The following is a 23,705-nucleotide window of genomic DNA, read 5'->3' as shown; positions in this document are numbered from 1 at the left end:
CATCCCTCTATTCTTTCCATAATCCCTCTTCTACACATACAAGTCCTATTAGACAGATGACTCGAGTGCAACTCCACACCTTCAACGATGCTGTGCAACTTAAGTGGGCCAAAGCACAAGGCCAAAGCTTATCCCACCTAATCAGCAGCACTTACATTGCTGTATCGATGGCAACCTTTGTACCAGCTAGATGTGCCAGCTACAGCTATCTCAAAGCTTTTTGTAGTGTAAAAGTAGATGTTTATTTTCTCAGCATACATGTTAGACATACTGTAGATAAACCTGTATTAGGTACCTTTTGTGAATGCCGTCATATATCCAAACTATTTGTATGTTGTTTAACCATTATTGCCTTAAGAAATATGTTGTGGTATGTCCACCATCAGGAGTATTGAGCTATATTTTTATTGTGATGATGATGGACCAAGCATGTGAATATGGTGACTTTAAATGGATCCCTTCTAAAGAGCACATGCTCAACCAGCAGCTTCTCATGTGACATGAGTGATGCTAATTGAATTAAGTGTTAGACTTTGGGACTGTAAAAAAACAAAAACAGATTATTATAGGCTATTATATCTAGTAGTGGGATGTCCCTCAGGAACATCAAACTACCAGAATGCCACCAAAGAGCACTACATAGAAACAAGGGTATGTTTACATTTATCCATATATGAGGGCAGAATATAAAACTGGAAAGGTGAAATCAACTGCTAACTGCGATGTTGTAAAAAGTGGATTCTGTCCCTAGCTTGTGCTGCGAAACCTTTTCTAAATTAGGTCCTCTTGATGTTATTCTGAAGACCTTTGTACTTAAATCTGTGATCAACGTTTGTAGCTTTAATCTCACTGTAAACTAAAGAGATGTGATTGCTCTCAAAACTCGTGCCAGACATTTTCTTTATAAAATCATTCCAAAAAAAATGTTTTTGGTCTTTGCTAAACCACACCACTTCCAACAGGTTTACACAAAACATTTGAGGTTTGACTTGCAAGTCCTGGAAATGAAATGGAATCTACAGAATCTGAGACACGTTGTAACATTAGTGGTAACCAAATGTTTAGATTTTATCAAAAGTTAAAAGTGCATGGAGTTACATATTATAAGGATTTCACAAAAAAAGGCAGTTATGATAACAATATTTGAGATAAAAGATCAGCTTTATTTGGTATCAATGTTTTTCTATGGCCCTCTTCTATTATAGAGTAACAATTTTACACATCAAAGGTTGTTTAGAGGTACATATTACTATGGTATACATTATTTTAATGTCATACATCGTTTGTGGCTACAGAGGGGAGCTAAACTGAATCTGTCCTTAAATGACAGTAAAGTGTTAACCGATTATTGGATGTGATAATCAGCTTTTTTTTTAATCGGTAAATTTTCAGATCACTTTATGATAAAATAATTTACATAAGAAAGAAAAGGCTTTTTCAAGAAAGCCTTATGTTCTAGTTTGTGTTATTCTAGATTCTGACCACAGGATTTTCATTTTTACTACAGATGTATATATTGGCTATTGGTTTTATTGATTACTATTAACTGATATCAGTATCGGAACTTTGAAAAAACTAAAACAATAAAACATATTGGTCAACCCCTCAATGATGCCACTTGTAAGTTAATCCTGAAAATAAAATAAATCATGTGGTGTGGAGTTAAAACAAAGTGAGCTTGCCAGAGCTCTGTAACTCGCTCCTCATCTCTACTCAAGGCTACCTCACACACTACTAGCTTCAAATCTCCAGACAAGCTTGTAGGGGTTGAGCTGCATTTTAGGTAATGTAGGGAAAATCAGAAGAACAGATATCTTTGTTGAACCTAATAGTGCAATGCTAAATCTGTGGAGTACTCTCCATCTCTCCAGTCCTTAACACAACAAAGTCTAAAAGCTTTTGAAACATTTTATTTTAACAAAATATCCCAGCTGAATACAGTCTGACTTCCATTCCAGGTGACTCCAACCACCACCTACTTCCACGGAAGATTTTAGAAAACAGAAAGAGTCTGGTGAAGCAGTACTGAGTCAACTCTGTCTCATTTTAAATACTGCAGCCGTACGATTTCACACAGCTAGACTGAACTGGTCCAGACTGAAAAAGAAACAACTTGTTCAGAAGCAGCAGAATGTGTCAAATACACACACATTAAACTCATCCATACACACCTTGTGAACATCACATAGGTAGATATTGCATACGTTCAGTTACTTACACACACACGCACGCACACACAAAACAAGAAGAACAGTACACCTTTAAGTATAAAAACAGAAAGTAAAAACTAAAACTTCGTTCAGTCCAGCTCTTGGTTTTGGTGGTTGCAATAATACAGTACACAATTACAAAAAGAGAAAAAAAAACTACCTATGACACTTCATGTTTACAGTTCTTCCTCTGGAGCTTTCTTTGTTCAGTTTTAATTTGACACGTGTTTTAACTATGTTACCAAAGCGCGGCCTCTGAATGTGTGCAGTTTTGCTCCATACTGGAGACGAGGCCACGCTGACGTGTATGTGTGTGTTTCTGTTACTTTGACACTTGTGGACCTCTTTGTTTTTCATAACACAATCCAGGTACATCGGTCGCTATCTGCCAGCACTTGCAGAGATGAGCCTGCAAGTGAGAAGACAAGAAAGGCTTGGATTTCATTTTGCATGTATTTACATAAACAGACAAATCAAAGACGCACAAATTTGCAATGACTGTAAAACTTTCAATAGGGGTTGGCACTTTTGCTCCAAAAAGAAAAAAGCAAGAACGAGGTCCAATAACATGTAAATTATTTTGTCAGGCAAATTGTTGAGTGCCTGGGGTCCAATCAGTGTCATTTACTGCAAGTCCTTGTTACCTTAATGGTCACACTAGTAGTTACAATGCTGCAACAAATCTAAATGCAGTTTATTGTTACTAACAAAAATACTAGTGCTGCAACAAGTGATTATTTTCATTGTTGATTGGTCTGTTGATCACTTTCCTAGTTAATCAAGAAGTTGTTCGATCTATAAAATATCAAAACATGGTGAAAAATGTCAATCTGTGTTTCCTAAAGCCTGACATGTTGACCTCGCATGTCCTGTTTTGTCTACAACCCAAAGATATTTAGTTTACTGTCATAGAAAAGCAGAGAAACAAACCAACCAAAAAATATTCTAATTTAAGGAGCTAGAATCAGAGAATTTAGACCTTTTACTCTCAAATAGCTACTTAAACCGATTAATCAATTACAAAAATAGTTGGGGATTCATTAAATAATTGTCAATAAATTAACTAAGTGTCGCAGCCCTCAGAAGCAAAGCAGTAATGGATCCTGAACAGGAACATCAGGTATTACAACATCATGTTGCAAACTGGAGCAATGTTCCTGAGAGTTTTGTCTGTTCAGTACATATAGAGCTGGAAATGGCCAGTGGTCAGCTTAGCGTTGCATATACACGGTGAACAGATGGAAACGGTGAGCTTGACCCTGTCCTGAGGTAACAAAAGCTCTCTACTGCCACATTTAAATCTCATATGTGCTGGTCACTAATTACTGAGTTATATATGGTTTAATCCGAGCGTGAAAACAGAAATACCCCATTTTAAGCAGCTATTCCGTGCCAGTTTATTCCTTAGATAGGAGCAGATCAAGAAATACTGGGTCACATACAGGAGCATGACATCAATCTTCTTATCTAACATGGCATGAATGCAAATAAACCTTATTTCAGAGCTAATTTACTCTGAAACCTGAAAATAAATATCAGTATTATCAAAAGAAAGAGGTTTCCAAACTGAAAAATAAATCACAGTTGCAGTTTCTGACTACTTCTATTTAAATGCTTATTTTTTAGTATTTTAACGGATACACCCTACAAGGAGAAAGTCGAGGGCTGCTTGGTCCAACACAGTTGCCTCCGACTTTCTTCTGACATTCTTCATACGAATATAGACTATCTGGACAGCATTAAGAGACACTGTTGGGTCATTCTTAGAGGGTATATAATGCAACAGGTAGATCAGGATTCTGTCTATGTGCCTGTGTCTGTATCCATATACACACACCTTTGTGCAGAGCTTCATTGGTCATTCGGTTGATGTAGCGGGAGCTGCTCTCAGGAACCAGCCACTTCATCACCGTGTTCACACAGGATTTCCTGTAAGAGCTCCACACACTCCCACTGAGAGAGACATAAAGACAGATATTTTTATTTCAACTTAAAAGAAGCAGGAAACAGGTGGGCAGACAGGCAGGTGTGTGTGTGTGTGTGTGTGTGTGTGTGTGTGTGTGTGTGTGTGTGTGTGTGTGTGTGTGACAGGGCTTCAGTAGTCGCTCACCTGGTCTGACCCTTAACCTCTGTGAGGTCGCCAACACCCACAGTGCAACACACACCTGTGTTGAGGTCCCAGCTAACCTGTAGGTTGGAATGATACGTGTTTGGCCTGAAAAAAAAAGAAACAATGAGAAACACAGTAAGTGAGTGACAGAAAGAGGGATGCTCATTTCACAAATGTTTTTATTTTAATGCCTGTTGCCTCAGTCCATTTTTTCTGGTGTCTCTTCCTCTGCTCACATTTCTGGTGGGAGGGACTGTGACGTGACGACCAGACCCAAGGAAAGGAACTGATGATGTACAAACTGGGAAATGAGGAGGTGGGTTTGTTTGAATAAAGGTAAATGTCATGGAGGAAATACCTGCAGTGCTCCTCATCCGAGTTGGAGAAAGCCAGTAACAGCAGACCAATGTTGATCACCACAGTGTTGGTCTCTGGACACACCTGATAAATATCAAACACAAATTACCTTCAGATTCATTTGAAAAATGTTTTTATCTTCCATGTTTTAATGATGTGTCCAAACATGGCATCTAAATGCCATCGACTGAGACAAACTGTGAAACAAGTTGTAATATTTGGTTATTTTAATAAGTTCCTGTCACTTGCGCTGGACTCCTCCCCTCAGGAACTAGTGCCCTGCAGTCAACAGCTATTAAGCAGTATTTGTTGACTTCAACAACTTCTTGACAAAGTGCTGGACAGTGCAAACAATAGTTATGATGAAGTAGAAAACATTCAACTCAAAGACTACAAGTGTCATGAAACATGGAATTTACCTGGATAAATGAAGAACTTCATAAAAGCTGCAGTGGATTATTGTCAGGTGGAATAAACTATCATTAGGGAGGAAAAAGAGCTTGAAAGTCTACAATATGTATGTTGTGTGTGTGTGTGTGTGTGTATTGACCTCTAGTATCACCACATCATAGTCGCTAAAGGAGCAGAACTGTGAGGCCCAGGCAGCATCACTCCTGATCACCTCATTGATAAGATATTCAAAGTCCAGAGTCAACTGTTCTACACACACACTCTGCAAGAGAAAAAAAAACACAACTTACACAAAATTCACTGACAGTATCAACAGCAAACAATCGTTATTTATGCAGGGTAGGGTAGCACAGAAGACATGGTGTTTTACCGCTGCACTAACACAGACCTTAATCATGTAACCAGAACAGGATAATTATGAACTGAAAGGAGAATCAGACTCCGAACAAGGCTTTCTAAAAGAACTGTTAAAGTAATTTTTTCACTGAGTTAGATGCTGTATTACTGTTATTATCAGACCTTTAGCAACCAATGTGTTTAATAAATGTGGAAGCAGATTGTTTCTTATTGTGTTAACTAGTAGATCAAATCAAACCAAGCTATGTTCTTTCGTGAAACCAGACTGAGGCAGTGCTCTGAGACAAACATATTCAGCTAATCACTGATTAAAATTAGCAATTCAGCATTTAAAGGACAGTCAGGACAACTTCAAACTGAATAGTTACTTAAGAAATTGCCTCTTCATATATTTTACAGTGATTATGAAAATACAGCCACTAAAATATTTTTTGGTTCCTTCCTACTGTCAGCTAGCACTTGCTCAAAAGGAATCCAAAAGGAAATTTGGATTTCTTGGGTTCTCCGTATATTGTAAACTGCTATGAGATGGCATGTTGTGAACTGGCACTACATAAATAAAACTGAATTACATGATCTAGCATAAACAAATACCTGTCCACTGTGCGGCCCGCTGACCAGCTGCAGGTTCCGTCCTTTCAAATCAGTAACGGTGAAAGGTAGCTGGACTTTATCGTCTTCATAACCTAAAGAGTGGATAATGTCAGTCACATTTCTTCAACAAAACATCTATTTTAATTTTTTTTGGACTTTTTGTTGGTTTTCACTAGACAGGTTAGTCAAGAGGTAGACAGGAAAGTATGGAGAAGAATGGGGGGAAGACCTGCAGCAAAGGGCCGAGAGCTGGAATCGAACCCAGGCCACTGCGTCAGGGAGTATAGCTCCTGTTTATGGGCCACCCACTCAACCAGTTGAGTTAAGTGGGCGATGAAATTCTCTTTCATTGTCTCTCACCTCCTGCACCTCCTGCATTCTGCTCTGCCGCTCCTGGCTGTTGCAGACGATAATGCAAGCGAGAGTAGTTCACATATCCAGGTTCGTTGGTGCTGACCTCCTGGCTCGATGACGAAGAGGAGGCAGGAGACATCACTTGTTCAGAGCCCTGTGACAGACTGTAGTTGTCACCTGATGTTGATGCCTGAAGCAAATTAGTCCGTCTTTCCTCTGCTTTCCATTCTTTACAGTCTTCCTCCTCTCTCGGAGTCTCTGCATTAGTCCCTTTGTCTCCTGGTGTCTTCACTGCCTCTGTTTCACCACCATCAGATGTCTTCCTCTCCCCTTGGCCCTCATTTTCTTTCACACCTCCTCCCCCCTGGGCTCGTCTGAAAAGGTCAGCAGCAAACTCTCGGACTCGCATGGCAGCTTGTGAATGGCTAGGAGATGAAGGAACGGGGGTGGGCCTGCTAGGTGGCAGTTGATTCTCGGGAGATCCCTGAGGTAGTGAGGAAGAAGAAGCCAAGGGGGCAGAGGAAAGAGACGTCGAGGCTTGACTTGACATCGCTGCTCTGTTTGTGTAAAGGATCTGTGATGACTGACCCTCCTTACCTGCAAGAGACGCACACAAAGAAACAGAACTGACTAACAATCCTATGCTGACATCAAGCTGCAAACCATCAGCATGATAATGAAATTGAGTGTGACAGCACAGAGGACAACATTTGATATCTTGACTACAACAGTATTTTCAGGTCTTTGTATGCCTGTTCAAGCAGTGTTTCCCCCTACACCTACCTGGACGCAATGTCTAAAGGCCAATTCATTGTTTATTAACTATGGACAGCTGTGGGCTGTAGTAGAGATGCTGCAGTCTAACATATTTGGATACGGACATGCTCCCAACATGCTGCACATTAGGGAACATGATGGGAAACTTCTGACAGCAAGAAGAACAGCTCCTTTAATGTATTTTACAGGACTACATGAAAAAGTCTAAACAGAGGGTGTGTGAAGGGCTTTGTTTTAACTACCATAAATACATAATTTATCAGGGCTAGAAACTGTGTAAGCAAGACAAACTGTCAGATTATTAACTTTCAAACGCTTCTTTAACTAATCATGTGTGACTTAACTTTTTGAAAAGTCAAATTTAAGCTTAAAATTGTGGTACCAATCAAAATCATTTTATTTTACAGGCCTCATTTACTGTGAAAAATACAAAAATTTTAGCAACCAGATTCTGCAAGAACTAAAAAATTCTGTGGTCCATGGCACAACCGAGAAGCCATGACTGACTCAGCTGCGACTCACAATCACATAACAACTCAAGGATTTTTTGGCTGAGCTGGGCTGAACTGCCAGTTGTGTTTACAAGAGCAGATAGAGGACAACTATGGAAACAAATTAAAAAATGAATGTAGCAAAATATCTATACTATGTAGAGCCAACAATTTTCCAGTATTGATAACACCTATGGGCACTTCTAAAAATGCTGTACATGCTGATTCCAGGTTTTTTCAAATTCTGCGAAATGAATAATCGAAGAATGTCAACCTGTTTTTTTTCTTTTGTCCATGATTTATTGCATTATAATTTTGTTATGCTGCAAAAAAAAAATCATTTTTGAGTTCTCTCTACTTCGATCCATGGTTGTGCTGTTTCCATGGAAGTGCAGGAATTTATATTACAATGGAGAATGAGCCCACTGTGAGTAAAAATGTGATAAGGGCAAAAAATGCCCAGAAATTGCATGAGGTTCACATTATTAATGGCAATAACAAGAAGGACGAAGTACATACATGAGTTACGGTTACAAAATGATGTCTACTTTACTTTTGGAGCACAGGCAGCATGCTTGTTGTGCAGACAATCTGACTGTTTCGGTTACATGCAGCGTCTGCACTGACGCTTGTGGACTTTGAGATTCTGAAATCATGTACTGGCAATGTGTTCTGTAGGTGTGTTACCTGGGCAGAGTGAGATGCCACAGGCCACCAGAGAGTAGCTAGTGTTCAACAGGATGACCTGGTCCTTCTTCAGCTGGAAAGCTGGCTGGAAAGTGGGGAACGGATACACCACCTGATACTTGCTGTTGAGCACATATCCATGTTCAAGACACTCGCCACTTCCTGTAGAGAGGAAAAGATAAAAGCGGATTAAAGAGACAAAATGAGGCAGTGAGAGCAGCAAAGCGCTGGATCTCTGTATGACTGTTTACCTGTGCGTATGGTTGTGGCTAAGGGAACTGGACAGCAGTAAGAGCAAGGTTTAGGAGGTGGCATGGAGGCTATGGTGATGTAGATGTCTCTGTTGTTCTCATCACTCATCATTAGGTTCATCAGAACAGAGCTTGAACTGCGTGTGCTAGCAGGCAGAAACACATCCACAAAAAAATATTTATCAAAACCTACGCAATCCAGTAACATTATTCTGGTTGAAACTGGAACATATCAGCCCTTACTTGAAGCCAAAGATGACAATTTTGGAGTGGTCACTTGGCCACTCACACACAGTAAGGTACAGGTCACTGTAGATTTCTTCTCCTGCAAACAGTCGCACATGGTGGACCTAAAGACAAGAAACCAACAATGAGAGAAAATAAGCTATAAATAAGTTCTTCAACTACAATCCATCCAAAAACATTAAATTGTCTTCTTAGGTTACCTGTTTGAGTCTACTGTGCAGGTTGAACTCCCACCAATAGAGATGGTAGGTATAGAAAAAGAAATCATCATCTTCTCCACAGTCCCTGGTGTAAGACAGAACATAGCGGCCACATTTGGTGAAGCCAAGGAAGATATGTCTGGAAACAAAAAGGTGGAATGTTGTTATGAAATTACCCAGTCTGCTAGACAGGAACAGCACTGGTGTAGATACAAAATTTACAAAGCAGGCTGGGTATCTGCTACAAAGAGAATGAATCATTTTAAATACAGCTTTTAGTCAGTGTCATCGTAAAACAGATAGTTTCAACCTTCAGTTTATTACTATTCTCACGTGGGGGGGGGGGGGGGGGGGGGGTGTTTCAGTCTACAATTACACTTTGCTTCACCTTAAAATGATCCATAGGAGGAATTAAGCAAATGGGGAAAGGCAAGCATTGATACTACTGTATTGGCAGACACCCTGGCAAGAGGTACTTGGTATTGGAAGAGGACTGATGTAACCCCACTTGCATCAACAGGACTGATTTACACACGAATAAGTTCTTTTTAGAAATTAAGTTGAATAATGTTTTATATAAGGGCCGCACAATATCTTGTTTCAGCATCATCAACACAGTGTGGACATAATTTAATAACCCAACTTTTGCTGCTGCTTAATAAAAAAAGAAAACTCCCACGTTTCTCATTTTCCATGACTAATCTACAAAAGAAGTCAATCTCATTGAACACCATTTACTTACGTTTAAGGGTTCTAGGATACAATGAGTTTCTACAAATGTTTTTACAGGTCACACAGTTTGCTGACATGCAGGCTCCACATATGTGCAGCAAATGAGCAAGAAACAAGAGAAACACTGAAAACAAGAACCTGGTTGCAAGAAGAAGTACACATCAGTTGAATGGAAATATTTCAGCTACAGGAAGGACGATTGAAAGATGACCAAAAACAAGTACACTCTCGGTGGTGTTTTGCAATTGCTGTCACTACACAAGACAACATGTATATTTTTAGACCATGTAAATCAGCACCACAGAGCTCTGTATGAGTGCAGAGCCAGGTCCAAGTGCCATCTAAAGCAGAAAATAATATGGATGCCTTTGCCTGAGTTACACCACATGAGAAAGGTTCCAAATGGCTTTTTGTAGCGGTATTTTTTAAATGCAGATGCACTCCCCTATAAAACCATCCCAGTCATTCTAGAATGACTGGAAAAAGTTGTTTGAGAGTTGCACATCTGGCGCAAAACGTCGAAAAAAATGTTCCCAGTATTGTGCAGGCGTACTTTACTTAATGTGATACAATACAGTGCGTGAGACAAGGTGCTTAAACACACAAACCCTGCTCTCAGGAACTCCTCGCTGACAATGTGCTTCAATGGGATGCACATTCGAGGTGGCAGCTTCCTGAACAGGCGCTGAGAAAACTGTCCTGACAGCTGCAGGGAAGATAAGAGAGAGGATATAGTTGTAGTTTATTAACACACTGCAGATAGAGCAACATGATGCACAGACATGCGTTTTATTCAGTCATGATGGTTCATCTTCATTCAGTGCACTGCAAAGTAATATTCTTGAATGTCTAATGGCCTCAAGCACACATATATTAGCTCAGTTATCTGTGAAGTAAAGCTGCTGCATAGTCCGAGTAGAGATTGCACTTATGAGCTGTGAAATCCTGGAAACTGCGGTTAAGCTAAAGCTAATGCCAATTACTTATAAGCTATTGCAAACCTCGGCTCTCTAACAGGTTTGTCTGTGGCTTTAGTGTCTAGTACGCTGACACCTTTCAGTTACATGAAAATAAACCACACTGAGAAACAAACGCAGAGTAAAATCACCAAAAAGCAGGGGTATCGCATGGTTTTCACAGTTGGTAGCCGTTAGGCTGTTTTTAGTTAGCCGCTGTGCTAGTTAGCAGCTAGCTACTAACTAGCCCCAGAAGCTTCTGAAAACAAGGAGGCCTTCACTGAAACAGTCACACACCATTTGCGGAACCATCATTTTCGCATTTAATGCCACGCATTTCGATTATTTACACCCACCTTCCCACGCATGAGAAGCTTCACAACATGGTCTTTGTGTTTTCTCTGGGTTTTCTGTTTGCTCTCGTCCTTTTCAGATTTCGAGCTGGGCGCCATCTCCCTCTGAGCCGTTGTCCCCCGCTGCAGTCAGGTCCGCCCCGATTGGCTCCCCGGCGGCAGGAGGCTGCGCTCACAGGCCGGTGTGTGCATCCATCAAAACAAAGGTCGGGCACAACAGAGGGTGCGGGAAGCCACCATAAAACCAGCAGAGTGTGTGTGTGTGTGTGCGTGTGTGAGAGAAATCAGCCACTTTCAACATAAATATGATTATGGTCATTGCGCTCGATTAGTGCACCTTAATCCCCCCACAGTCAATCCAGGTGTTGACCACACGTGATTTCAGTGTTTTTATTTAAGTATTTAAAAACAAGCTGTAAAAAATAACATTAAAAAAATCGGCATACAGTAACAACCTATTAGAACAACAAAAAAATTTAAAAGTAAAGGATGAAGAAATGAAACCGAAGGGAGTCAAGCACACAAACACATACATGCACCAACTTACATACCAGTTAGTGCCTTATTACAGCCAACTTACATCCATTTTTCCTAGTCAGTAGCGTACACTGTATACAGACACACAAGACCCCTTTTAAGTAAAATAATTACAAAAGAATAAAATTAAAAATGAGAAATCAAGACAGCAGGGGAGAAATAGACCTGCAAGGTACACCAGGAATGTTGTTAAAAATGAAGTTTAAAAAAAAAAAAAAAAAAAAAAGTACCAGGAAAAAGAAAAAAACGGACCAAAAACTTTACGATTTTCTTTCATATAAACTTTTTTTTTTAATATATTCAAAATACTGCTAGACAGTTTTTACCCTCAGGAAACCAAAGGGGAAAACTAATGAAATGTGAGTCAGTGTTGAGATGTTGTGCTAGCTTGCAAGCAAAGATGCTTATTATTTCACATTTTTAAAAAAACAACAAAAAAAAAAACAACTCATAAACAATCATTACAAGGCGTAGGTGAAGTGAAGAGGAAAACTGAATGGTAACCCAGGTTGTTTATAGTGCTTTGTTCAATGCATGGGCAAAATGTGTTCCCTTTTCTTTCTTTGATTTTGACTTTAAAATACAAATATGAAGGTTGGTATAGAAAATGTCTGGTGGGGTGAGTACACCATGGTCTTGTCTTATTAAAGCCGAAAAAGGAAAAAACAAACAAGTCCAGAGATCCCCCACATCTGTCCAAAAGACCAAGCCACTCATTTACTGCGCCTGAGAAGAGACATTAAACATTATACAATTAAATCAGCCTTTAAAGACGTGAACATTCTCTCACTTTGGTGAAGCTAAAATTTATTCATACACGCTTGCAGGATCAACTGTTAATACATACCAGATTCCTCATGTTAGAGGGCATAAAATCATGTTTTACTAAAACAATTTATCATATACTTTTTATATATTGTTTGATAGACCTCATTCTATATACAAAACATCACAAAAAATGTTTCCACAAAAATGGATATTAAACATTTTAGCAACCAATTTTATGTAGTTTGCTTCAACCTTGGCAGGTTTTAGATTATTTTTAGATACCCGCTACATTTTCAGTACCTGTTGTCCCTGCTGTGGAGCAGCTGCCTGTCCAGGAGCCTGGCCTGCTTGTCCATAGTAGGCAGCCTGCTGTCTGTAGTACTCAGCCCAGGCTGCACTGTAGTCCGGCTGTCCTCCAGCTGCAGCTCCTCCTGCTGCAGCTGCTGTAGGGGCGGCTGCTGTACCTGGAGCAGCAGCTGCACCCCCAGCTGGCTGGGCTGGAAAAAAAAAAACACGCAAATGTAAATTTTACTTGCAGTCATACAGCTGTATCATCTGAATATACAATAAATTATTAATAAATGATTGCTGGATTTTCAGCACTACCAATGGTCCTTGAATTATTCTTCTGTGACTTTCCATTTAATCACAAAATATAACTATTTTACATAAAAAAATGAGAAATCACTGTATTCTGCATGCCCCATTTAAAAAGCTGTAAAAAAAAGAAAAAAAGAAAAAATTAAGTCTTGCACTAATCAGCTTCTGTTAAAAACACAGCGTTCTGCACTCCTAGATAACCCATGAACTGAGCTGAACTGCAGGCTTTGTTTACCCAAAGCCAAGAGGAGACAAGTATAGAATGGGGAAATCCAAATATTCAGATCAAAAAATAAATATTCAGATACCACCGTAATGACTGGATATTCGGGTCCAACCCTAGTTGAGTTTTACTTTTTTCATTTCCATTTCATTTTGTCAAGGTAATAATCAAAGAAATTCAACTTTCAGTTTTCTGTTTATGATTTATAGCATTATAACTTTGTAATACTGCACAAAAAAACATTTTGGAGTTCTCTTGACTTCTAGCCGTGGTTGTGCTGTTTCCATAGCAATGCAGGACTTTATACTCCAGTTAGAAATGAACCCACAGTGGGTAAAAATATGACAGGAGTTTAAAAAAAAAAAAAACTCCCACAAACTGCATAGGGTTGAGAGGGTGAAGTTATAGGAGGGTTACAGTTTAGGTCTCTGATTTTGAACATATTTGATAATTATAAATTCTTAATTGTTCACAAAGCTAAAAAAATAAAAATAAACTGAGCATTCAAAAATTGTGGTATCACTTTTCAGCTGCTCAAGTTTACATTTTGATAAAATGGTGCATCATTAGACAAACTTACTCATGCCCATCTTCTTATAGTACTCCTCCCAAGCCTTAGTGTAGTCTGGCTGGCCCCCAGAGGTCTGTGCTGCATGGCTCTGGTCCCCTGGTGCTGCTGCAGGGGCCCCAGGAGCCTGGGCTGGCATGGCGCCCCCCGGCTGCTGCCCATAATATTGTGCATAGTAGGCTGCCCATGCTGCGTTTGGGTCTGCTGCTGCCTTATCTAAAGACGGGAAAAGAAATTAAGTAAGGAAACCAAAAAAAAGAGACTAGCAACAAATGAAAGTTAGTGCACAAAATAAGGTACTCACTGGGGTCATGTGGATTTGGGGCTTGCCACTGCTGGTAGGTATTTCCCCAACCCTGGGGACAGTACTGAGGACCACCAGGTGAAGCTCCACTGCAGAGACACACAGGACAGTTTAAATGCAAAAATTGAGGATTTACATGAGTTTCCTTTGAAAAAATGTAACATTGCTGTGGGTTGTACTTACTGGGGAGCACCACCAGGAGGCCCTGCATTATAGGGGTTAGGATTATAGGGACCCATTGGACCACCTGGTCCTCCTGGACCAGGACCACCACCCACTGGACACAATGGAGCCTGGGATAAACAGGAAGAGGCCTTTCACACTAGGACTCACTTAAAAGGGTGTTGACAACTGTTTACAGTGTTTATTCCTTCATACCTCAATTTTCTCTTCTATAAGCTGCTTTGCATGATCAATCTGTTGTGGAGACCCTCGGATGATGAAAAGTTTGAAGTTTGGGTCACCGTTTGGTGGAGGCTGACGAGATATCTCCACAAATGCACCAGTTTGTTGGTTGATGGACTTGACATTCTCTCCTCCTCTGCCGATTACAAGCCCACATTTGTGAGCAGGGATGGAGAAGGTCATCTCTCCTCCTGGAGGACCCCAGTTGCCCTGACCTCTACCTCGCCCTCTACCGCCAGGTGGCATTCCTGCACCAGGACCTGGAGGACCCTGTGGACAAAACACAACACGTACCAGGTACTTTAACAAGATTCTCTTGGATCAATACAGAAATCAGTATCAGCATTTCAAAGAAATCAATTGCTTTATTCAGCAAGAGAGTTGAACAATTATCTTCAAATCAAAATTGCAATTCAAAACAATGTCATTAGTCAACTACAAAGATGGCAATGAAAGATATACTTTATGCAGCACTTCTAACCCAGAGCTCTGTTGCTGTCATCATTACTTTATGTAACTTGATTGGAAATGTTCAATACTTAGATGCTGCTTCTGAGCCATGAGTAAATGACCAAACTATTTCAGTGACTGAGATTGTTTACAGAAATGTCCCATTATTTCTTACTGGCATGGTTTCATTTTTTATTACTACTTATTTAATTTAACAATCACAGATAGTGTGATAATTGTTCTCTGTTCAATTGTTTAAAGCCAAATAAAAATTGCAATAAATACATGTTGAAAGCGATTCATGCCTTTAAGTTCTCATCTTTGCATTAAAATATAAAGCAATTCGATTTTTGATGGTTTCCCATTGACTCTATTCCATAGTGACTATTAAACTAAAGTCTGACTTTAAAAATTACACTGCAAATCAAAGTGCAATGACAAAATCTATCACAAAAAAAAAAATAAAAATAAAAAAATCGCAGTAACAGGTTTACCTGCCCACCCTCCTCTCGGGCTCGGATGCTCTGTAGCAGGTCAGTGATGATGGAGGCCGCATGCTGACACTGGTCTGGTGGACCCATAATATGAGCAATCTTATCAGGACTCGTTCCATCATCTGTCAGACATGACAAAATGCAGTCCAGTTTATTGATAAGGGATTTATAAAGATGGTACAGGAAAAAAAGGAGAATTTGTCAGAATAGGACAAATGATTTTAGATAAACTCCACTGATGTCTCAATCATGTGGAACAATACATCTCTGTACCTAGTAACAATAACAGCAGCAGGAACTTTTCCTGACAATGAAATGGTGGAAAGTGATTTGGACAAAAAGCAATGTTTGACTTACCAAGTTTTTGTTTTTGCATCAAACACATTTTTTTGGCATTTTATTACATTTGTGACATGTAATGAAATATGTGGCTGTTGTACTACAAAAATGTCTGAAGAGTTCACCTGGCTTAAACTGTATTTTCACTCCAGCATCGCTCTGGATCTTCTTGATCATCTCCCCATTGCGACCAATCACAACTCCCACAGAGTGTCGGGGTACAGCTATCTGGAGAATTATATAGCAAAAGTGCTATTGAATCTCACTTATCAAAATGACCAAAAAAAACATGCATTAGACTATATAGTCAGTTGTAACTGTGCTGCTGCAGACACACACAGACATTACTCACATCAATGCCGCCACCTCCTCCTCCCATCCTTGATCCATATTCGTTCCTGTCTCCGAAACCAGCATGATCTCTTTCTCGTAGAATCTCATTAACCATCTCCTTTGCTTGCTATTGAAGTAACACAAAGAAGGAATTGCTAAGATTTAACAAATAATAACACTTAACTGAAAACATCTCCACTGTGCCCAAAATAGCACCTGCACTTTGTAGGGGTCTCCAATAATGCGTAGCGGTTTATCTATGTTGGGTGGCTGAGATCCATCTTGAATAAGAATCATTTTAACTCCAGCTCGTTCCTAGGGATTTACAGCAGAGGCATGTTACAGATACAAGGCAGATTAACGCAATCACAGCATGTTGTACTGTTCACACTTTTCAAATAGGTGATATTAGAAATCAGAACATACTTTTTTTTATTAAGAAGTTCCTTTTCAGCATTTGCACAGTAAAAACTCTAAATCAAGTGATCATCCGAGCTCTAGTCTCACCTGCAGCTGTTTGATGGTCTCTCCTCCTTTGCCGATAATAAGACCAGCCTTCCCTGCAGGAATGATCATCTCTTGCATTGAACCTGACTGACCATTGGTTGACTCATGACCCCTGGACACAATGTCATCTATAAGTGCCTTGGCTCTCCTGGAAGCAAATTCAAAAGAGAAAGCTGATGAAATCATTTAAGAACATAAGGCCAATGTGGCATACAAGCAATGCAGTTACTAATCACACTATCCTCAGTCTTTCCAGGCAGTTTGAGCAATTTTCAGCTGCACCTGTAGTATATCATTTTCTCAGAAAATTGCAGGGTTTACTACAGGCAATGGACTGATTATATGTGAAATGCCTTGAATTGTTGAAATTAATTTCTGGCATATGAACACAGTAAAAATCATAGGTAGGGAAAACATTAAGTCACTTAATTTATTAACATTTGTTAACAGTTGAGAACCAAAATGGTACACAGGCCAAATAACTATGAAAACAAGGGCAAATCATAACACATCATAAAGGGAGTTCCCAAATCCCAGTGCTTCTTTTTGTCTGTGGCTGTGCTTGGTTAGGTTAGGACACTTGATGTAAGCCTCTAAATTAATTAGCCCCGCTGAACTCCTCCACACACCTAGTTATTTATACAAATGATCAACATTACAGAATGGACCATGGTTTGGCAATCTTAGCAAGGAGTTGTTTGTATATAGACTAAAAGAATATGCTTCTGTAAAGGTCAAATTCATTCCAATAGTGTAAAGCACTATGAAATGAAGACTTACATAATCCAATTTCTGAAGCTAAAACTGCACTTTATTAACACATGATGGGTAGTTTGCTTAAACCAGCCATCAATCCTCTGGTTGCTATTTTATTCTACAGATGTCCATGAATAAAAATACCCCAGAAACCAAACTTTGTGTTTAGCCCACTTCCAGACATGCACTCCGTTCTGTTTATGTGATGGCACCTAAATGTCACAATTCATGTTTGAATAATATTGCATGCACACGAGGGCTGAAATGATTCCTCGAGTTAGTTGAGTAATTCGATTACTAAAATTCCTCGAGGCAAAATTCTCTGAATCGAGGCTTCGTTTAATCAACTACATGCTAGACCCCAGGTCACGAAACGGTGGACCGCGGTCCGAGGCCGGACCCAGACTTCATTAGATAAAAACCGGGTCCTTAAATCTGACAGGACGCTTTTTTTTTTTTTTTTTTTTTTTTTAAAAACCAGCAGCTTTTCTATTGTTTGTGGCAGGAGTGCCCAACCAGTCTGCGGTCTAAACGGTCGTCTAAACTAGTTGTTGGTGAACTAAAACAAGGACAGATTCAGCTGCCGCACAGCTCATTTCTCGCCTCAAATGATTTCAGAAATACTTTTCCCTGAAGGATTTTTGAAATAAAAGAGAAAGTTTGTGGCCGAGCTGCTATGTTTATCCGATGTATCTGCGGGACCGTCAAGCTGAAAGCTCGGTCACCTGTCCAGGTAGCAGCCCGCTGAAGCTCAAGCGCTGTCATGTGACAATGTTGTGGTCCGCTAGTGACCGCCTATCATGCGTGCGATTTTCAGGTGCACCACGTTCACATGCAGGAAAAATGCGTTTAGTGGACATGTACCTTCATTGTATGTTTTCTTTAAGTATTCAGGCACTGTGCCGGAATTCTGGCCTGCGGCGCCAGCATTTGGCTCGGAAAAAAAAGAAGAAGATAGGATTGCATTGCCAATGGAGTTCATCTACCAATGGAATGAGGGGAACGTAGCTTTTGCTCTCAACCGAACTAATATCACTAGCCAATGGGAAGTAGAGAAGGTGCGGGTCTTAGAAAGACGTTGAGATCCAGCTGCATTTGAGTCCATACCAGCACGCAGAGTGCGCAGTATTCCACCAAGGCTTCTCAGTCATTGTATAATTTCTGACTCATAAGTCCACAGTGGTGGATTTGTAATGGGATCGCAATCATGTGATCGTCAGCAGGCAGATGACATAGCGTTCACTTGTTGTCATGGTTACAGTGATGCTAAATACATGCAGGATTCCCATGGCTTTGAGTTTTAGTTGAATGCCCCTGTACTATGCTATATATGTACTATACCCCTGTTCTATACTATATATGTGTCCAGGACGATTATTTCTGCTGCACAGAGCGCTCACTTCCACTTTTGATGCTGTAACGTGCATGCCTGTGTGGAATCCGATTACTCGATTAATCGCCAGAATAATCGATAGAATACTCGATTACTAAAATAATCGATAGCTGCGGCTCTAACGCACACCGTGGTACTCTCCGTCACTGCTGTGGGCATGCCTGGATAAAGCTGCGGCAAGAGGTAATGTAAAAGTGACCAATTTCTGAATGTCACTTTAACAGCTTGATGAAGGCAACAAGTTTTTACATCCATGGCTCGAAAGGGCTTTTGAAAACAGTGGTGCAGCAGCTTCAAAGGTGGAAAAACTATATTTTAAAGCTGCAACCTGCAGAAATCTGGCACATTGCAAAACCACAACTGGCTCTCCTCTTAAATTTTGCACATCTAATCAGTGAAAAGCGCTATGACCGGCTAAAATCTCCCATCATGGCCTAGGTTTTCTAAAGGCTTAAAACAGAGCCAGAAAGTGGTGCAAGTCCATTTTCCTTTCAGACCACTTGAATTACACTATGCTCAAAAGTCAACTAAAAAATAAATAAAAAAATACTGTCTGCCACCAAATTTGAATCAAAGACCGACTTACTGTATGGCATCTGGTGATCCTGTCAGAGAAACACTTCTTTCTGGAAGACCAGCACTGTCTGAATTGATCAGACAACATTTATGAGTCCACCAAGAGCAGCTGAGAAATCATGATATTTAACAAATTTGAGGTACTTCACACATAACTCACCATGAGCAATTTGGACCTTGCAGCCAGAATCCTGCTGTATTTTGTTAATTTGTTCACCTCCTCGGCCGATGACTGTAGGAACAACAGCAAAGACATTTTAAATTTAGATTGAACACGTTCAACTTGGTGACATGGCCTAATATATAAGGTTTAGGAAATGCATGTTCATGTACTCACTGAGACCGACCATGCCATCAGGTACCCTGTACTCTTCTGTCATTGTGGAGGGCCTGACACTACAGACAGACACATGACACAACATGCAAAATTATGATCTATAAAAAGGACCTCTTTCATAACCATAAGTAACAAAAGCATTCGTGTAAAGGGAATACTAACATACCTTTGTTGGGACAGAGCAGCTAGCTGGGCTCCAATAGCTGTAACAGAAGATGAACCTGTGAGTGGTTGGACACTGAGTAGAGCGAGGGCTTGTAATAGGATCAATATGTTTATTTAACGTACACATTGCTGAATCTCTCTCACTCTGTGATGCTACCTTCTTGGCATCAGGTTCATCTGGAAACAGAAGAAGAGGTGAGTCTTACAATGTTGTCAAAAAAACGTAAATTTAAAAAAACAGTTTGCTCCGATGTTCCACCTGCTTCTTCCAGGGATCGTTTCTGTGCTGTGAATGGATAGCTCTCAGCTCCTCCGTTGTTGGTCACTGGGGGAACACCGTCTCCACCGATTTTAGCTGCAATCTAGAAAGAGGTAAACATTGGATTAAATCAAACACATACACAAAGTAGCTCAGAAGAACTTTCAGGTAGGTTTGCCAGCATTAGTAAGAATATTTCAACATTACTTAGAGGAGCAAATGACCTTTTAACTATGTTCAGTTGTATAAACATGATTTCATAGAAATACAAGATAATCACATTTAAAGTGGCATTTCAATAATACATGAAAATCAGTTTAATCATGAGGTGAGCACTAACTGATGATGTCATTACATAATATAGTCATATGGACAAGAAATGTCTAGAAAAGGAACACAAAGCCATTGATAAAAATGCAGAGTGGGTATATTTCCCAGGCTGTGAGGTTTTATCTAAAGGCAGTACTAAGTAATAGGCATTATGAAAACAGTAGCAGCAGGATTTTTGGAACTTGATCCCCAGTATGTCAAGATATCAGTGTTTCTGTTGCATCAGTTTTGACCACTCTTTTATGATCCACCTCGCAAATGACTGGATAACTGGTGCAACCATAATACCAGCAGTGTCTACACAGAATAGAAATTATTCTGCAACTAACAATTATTTTTGTTGCAATTCTTGATTTTTTTTTTTCAAATAACTGATTAGTACCTTATTTTATAAATGGTGCAAAATGTTGAGAAGTCCTTGAATGTCTTGTTTTGTGTCCAGAACCCAAAGATATTCATTTTACTGTCATAGATGAGTAAAGAAACCAGAAAACAATCAAATGAAAGAAGCCGGAATCAAACAATTGTCTATTTTCAGGTTTTTTTTTTTTTAAATACTCAAACAATTAACCATTTATCAAAATAAATGGCAATAAATTTTACAATTAATTAAATTAAAACAAATTAAATTTTAGCAACTAATTAAGTGTTGCAGTAAGACAGTTATCGGTCAAGCAAAAATTTCAAACATTCTCTAGCTAGTTTGTCAAACTATATATTTACCTGCTTTTAAATAGGATAACTCACTATGAATTATCTATCCACAAAATAAACAATATAAAGTGAGTTACAATATGTTTTGCACATTTTATAGACTAATTAAAGGGAAAAAAATACCAAATACTCATGTTAATACTGAATGCAATCAGCAGCTGACTTAAATTTTCTTGGTTTTGGAGTCATTATTCATAAAAAAAAAACAACAAATATAAGCAAGTCATATTACCATTTTTCAATAGTTTATCATCTTATTAAGGAGAAAAGAATCAAGACATTTGTTAAGAATGAAAGCAACCACTGGGTGAAATCCTAACCTTTGACTATACTAGAAAAAACTCCTTAGTACTGAAACTTGAGAAACGCTTTCATTCAGTAAATAAATTATAAGTATCACTTCGTTCATTTGTAGTTAATTAATAATTCAAAGCAACAGTCAAATTTACTTCAGGACACTTGCAATGCTATGACAGAGTGAACTGCGAAATGTGTCGTGAAGTTTTATAGATTGGGAATAATGAATCTTGATTCAATTACATCTCAAAACTAAAAGTGACAGGACTTTTATGTTTCTGTGCCCAGACTCTGGAAGTCTCCCACTCCACATGTCCCACAATTGGTAATTTCAAATCAGAATTAAAGTTCAGATTTTCTTGCAATAGCTTTTAGTTATTCTTGAAATGACCCTGGACAGATCTAATCTAAATTTATTTTTCCTTCACATTTTTTTATAGCTCTGTTTCTTTTTTTGTAAAGTCAATAAGCTTCACAAGTGCTTATACCAGATGTGTTTTTTTAAATTCTTGTCACTTTCTCTAAGTATTTGTATTTTCTCTCTCTCGTAGTTTGAGCTTTATCCTCTCTCTCCCTGAACCTCTTGGGTATTTCTAGTTCTGGAGCTGCATTGTCTTTTCTGCAGCTATTGGTCTGACCAATGGGTCTAATATTTATGATCCCTTGTTTGTTGTCCGTCTCTGCTTTCCTTTTCTTAATCCCCTCTACCTTAAGCCCAGCCGGTCGAGGCAGATGGCTGCCACCCCTGAGCCTGGTTCTGCCACAGGTCTCTTAATATAAAAAGGTAGTTTGTTCTGTTGGTTGGCAGAAATCGTAGGATCTAGATGCAATTCTATTTGTTTTAAATGAATTAGTCGGGTCTTTTGTTAAAATATATAGAACACTGTAAGTCGCTAGATCATTTGTATTCTATGCAATATTGCAGGTCCTAATCTCAATATTGAAACCAGCTAGGAAGACTTTGCATAACTAATATTATTGTAGTGTCTTAATTACAGCCTGACAGATTCTTTTTTTTTGCTAATTTGCTAATGCTGCTACTCATATTCCAACAAAGAGCTGTCGGTTGATAGTCTTTATATACATTTTAGATTGAAATTTATAAGGTAAATAATTGATGGGGTCAGCATTCATTCATTTTCAAGTATTTCACAAACTAGTTAGCAGCTTACTGTCAAGACACCACTTGACTCCACCATCTGAGATGGGACCTCTGCAACATGTGCTGCTAATAACACCGATTATTGTAAAGAATGGAGCTGCTCCGCTTGAAAAAAAAGGTATGATACACTAAATTACTTCAAGCATGTTTTTCTGTAATGCGATCTGTACAAAAAATATATATATTATCAGACAACTTACATGAAGAGATTTATGTATATCAACCAGAACTACACCAGTAGCATAAATGTCATGTATATAATATCAGCTAACTGCTATATCGGTGTGGGGCTCTAGTTTTAGCCTCAGTGTTTCATTTTAGTCAGGTTATATGGTAAGTAATACAGCAGGGTCTCAACCTTAATGTTGAAACATGTTAGATATATTTAAACACCGATCTTATTTCTCTGCTGGGAAGCACGCTGTCTACATGGCTGTTGTTGAAAATGTGCTGTATAAATAACTTGAAGAGCAGCTTACCGTTAACTATAGTAACTAGTTAACCGAACTAACTCAGCTTAAGTCCACTTAACTCAACTCAAGGATCCCGGTGGCGACCAAAATTATTCTACTTAAAGAGAGACCAACATCGCAGCTCACTCACCCCGCTTTAAGTGAAAGCATCGAACCGCGGAGCGTGTGAGACAAATGAGCAGCTAACGGCTAGCTGCTAGCTCGTTAACTACAAAGCTAACGTCACGAGTAATTAAGCTAGCTGCGGTTCCCCGGCAGCTAACTAGCTCCCGGGCTGCCTTCTCCGGACTTACCTGTCTGGCTCGTTGTACAGCATCTGCAAAAGCGTCTTTTTTCATCCCAGCGCCGACTCCGTTAGATGGCAGACCGCCGTAGTCAGACATGCTGCTCTCAAGGGGCGAATAGACGCACAGGGGGAAGACTGGATAGCTGTGGCCGGGTCGAGCTGCGCAGAAGCGGGAAGGTTAACGGGAGCGTACGGGGACACCAATGTGAGTGAGATCGCCTACCACGCCGGCAAACTTCCCTGCTTAAAATAACCAATCAATGCATCTTCCACCCCGGGTTTTTCTTCTTCCTCTTCTTCCTTATGCTTTCGAGGGTTCTGGTCGGATGTTAAACCACAAAAA

The 23,705-nt window shown here is 39.5% G+C and overlaps 2 protein-coding genes across 2 annotated transcripts; both read right to left on the bottom strand.

The window, feature by feature from the left end:
- Nucleotides 1-1,894: 1,894 nt before the first annotated feature.
- dcaf15 (DDB1 and CUL4 associated factor 15) lies at nt 1,895-11,297 on the bottom strand. The gene is made up of 13 exons (XM_023275265.3): nt 11,090-11,297; nt 10,386-10,483; nt 9,046-9,184; nt 8,843-8,949; nt 8,600-8,745; nt 8,349-8,510; nt 6,400-6,990; nt 6,040-6,131; nt 5,228-5,350; nt 4,679-4,761; nt 4,321-4,425; nt 4,048-4,163; nt 1,895-2,619 (listed from the first exon to the last, which is right to left on the bottom strand). Exons 1-13 carry the CDS (start codon nt 11,183-11,185, stop codon nt 2,564-2,566), a joined length of 1,914 nt encoding a protein of 637 aa, XP_023131033.2. The 5' UTR covers nt 11,186-11,297; the 3' UTR covers nt 1,895-2,563.
- Nucleotides 11,298-11,462: 165 nt separating this feature from the next.
- On the bottom strand, nt 11,463-23,660 carry khsrp (KH-type splicing regulatory protein). Its single transcript, XM_023275242.3, has 18 exons — nt 23,370-23,660; nt 20,101-20,203; nt 19,965-20,018; nt 19,843-19,879; nt 19,677-19,735; nt 19,500-19,571; nt 19,350-19,407; nt 16,615-16,762; nt 16,324-16,422; nt 16,127-16,234; nt 15,900-16,002; nt 15,436-15,557; nt 14,465-14,761; nt 14,270-14,379; nt 14,087-14,175; nt 13,795-13,998; nt 12,692-12,888; nt 11,463-12,349 (listed from the first exon to the last, which is right to left on the bottom strand). Exons 1-18 carry the CDS (start codon nt 23,457-23,459, stop codon nt 12,341-12,343), a joined length of 1,959 nt encoding a protein of 652 aa, XP_023131010.1. The 5' UTR covers nt 23,460-23,660; the 3' UTR covers nt 11,463-12,340.
- Nucleotides 23,661-23,705: the final 45 nt, after the last annotated feature.

This window comes from Amphiprion ocellaris, chromosome 4 (genome assembly GCF_022539595.1).
Source record: "Amphiprion ocellaris isolate individual 3 ecotype Okinawa chromosome 4, ASM2253959v1, whole genome shotgun sequence".
Taxonomy (NCBI): Eukaryota; Metazoa; Chordata; class Actinopteri; family Pomacentridae; genus Amphiprion; species Amphiprion ocellaris.
The sequence above is the reverse complement of the archived record's forward strand: the minus strand, read 5'-3'. Positions and strand labels throughout refer to the sequence as shown.

What these genes read in the sequence shown, in the direction of transcription:
- khsrp (XM_023275242.3), bottom strand. Translation starts at nt 23,459, where the DNA reads ATGTCTGACTACGGCGGTCTGCCATCTAACGGAGTCGGCGCTGGGATG. An exon ending in CCTCCTGGTGGTGCTCCCCA is followed by an intron (nt 14,176 to 14,269) that starts GTAAGTACAACC and finishes GTGTCTCTGCAG; the next exon opens with TGGAGCTTCACCTGGTGGTC. An exon ending in CCCAAATCCACATGACCCCA is followed by an intron (nt 13,999 to 14,086) that starts GTGAGTACCTTA and finishes TCCCGTCTTTAG; the next exon opens with ATAAGGCAGCAGCAGACCCA.
- dcaf15 (XM_023275265.3), bottom strand. Translation starts at nt 11,185, where the DNA reads ATGGCGCCCAGCTCGAAATCTGAAAAGGACGAGAGCAAACAGAAAACC. An exon ending in AGCTTCTCATGCGTGGGAAG is followed by an intron (nt 10,484 to 11,089) that starts GTGGGTGTAAAT and finishes TCTTCCCTGCAG; the next exon opens with CTGTCAGGACAGTTTTCTCA. An exon ending in TCGGATGAGGAGCACTGCAG is followed by an intron (nt 4,426 to 4,678) that starts GTATTTCCTCCA and finishes TTTTTTTTTCAG; the next exon opens with GCCAAACACGTATCATTCCA.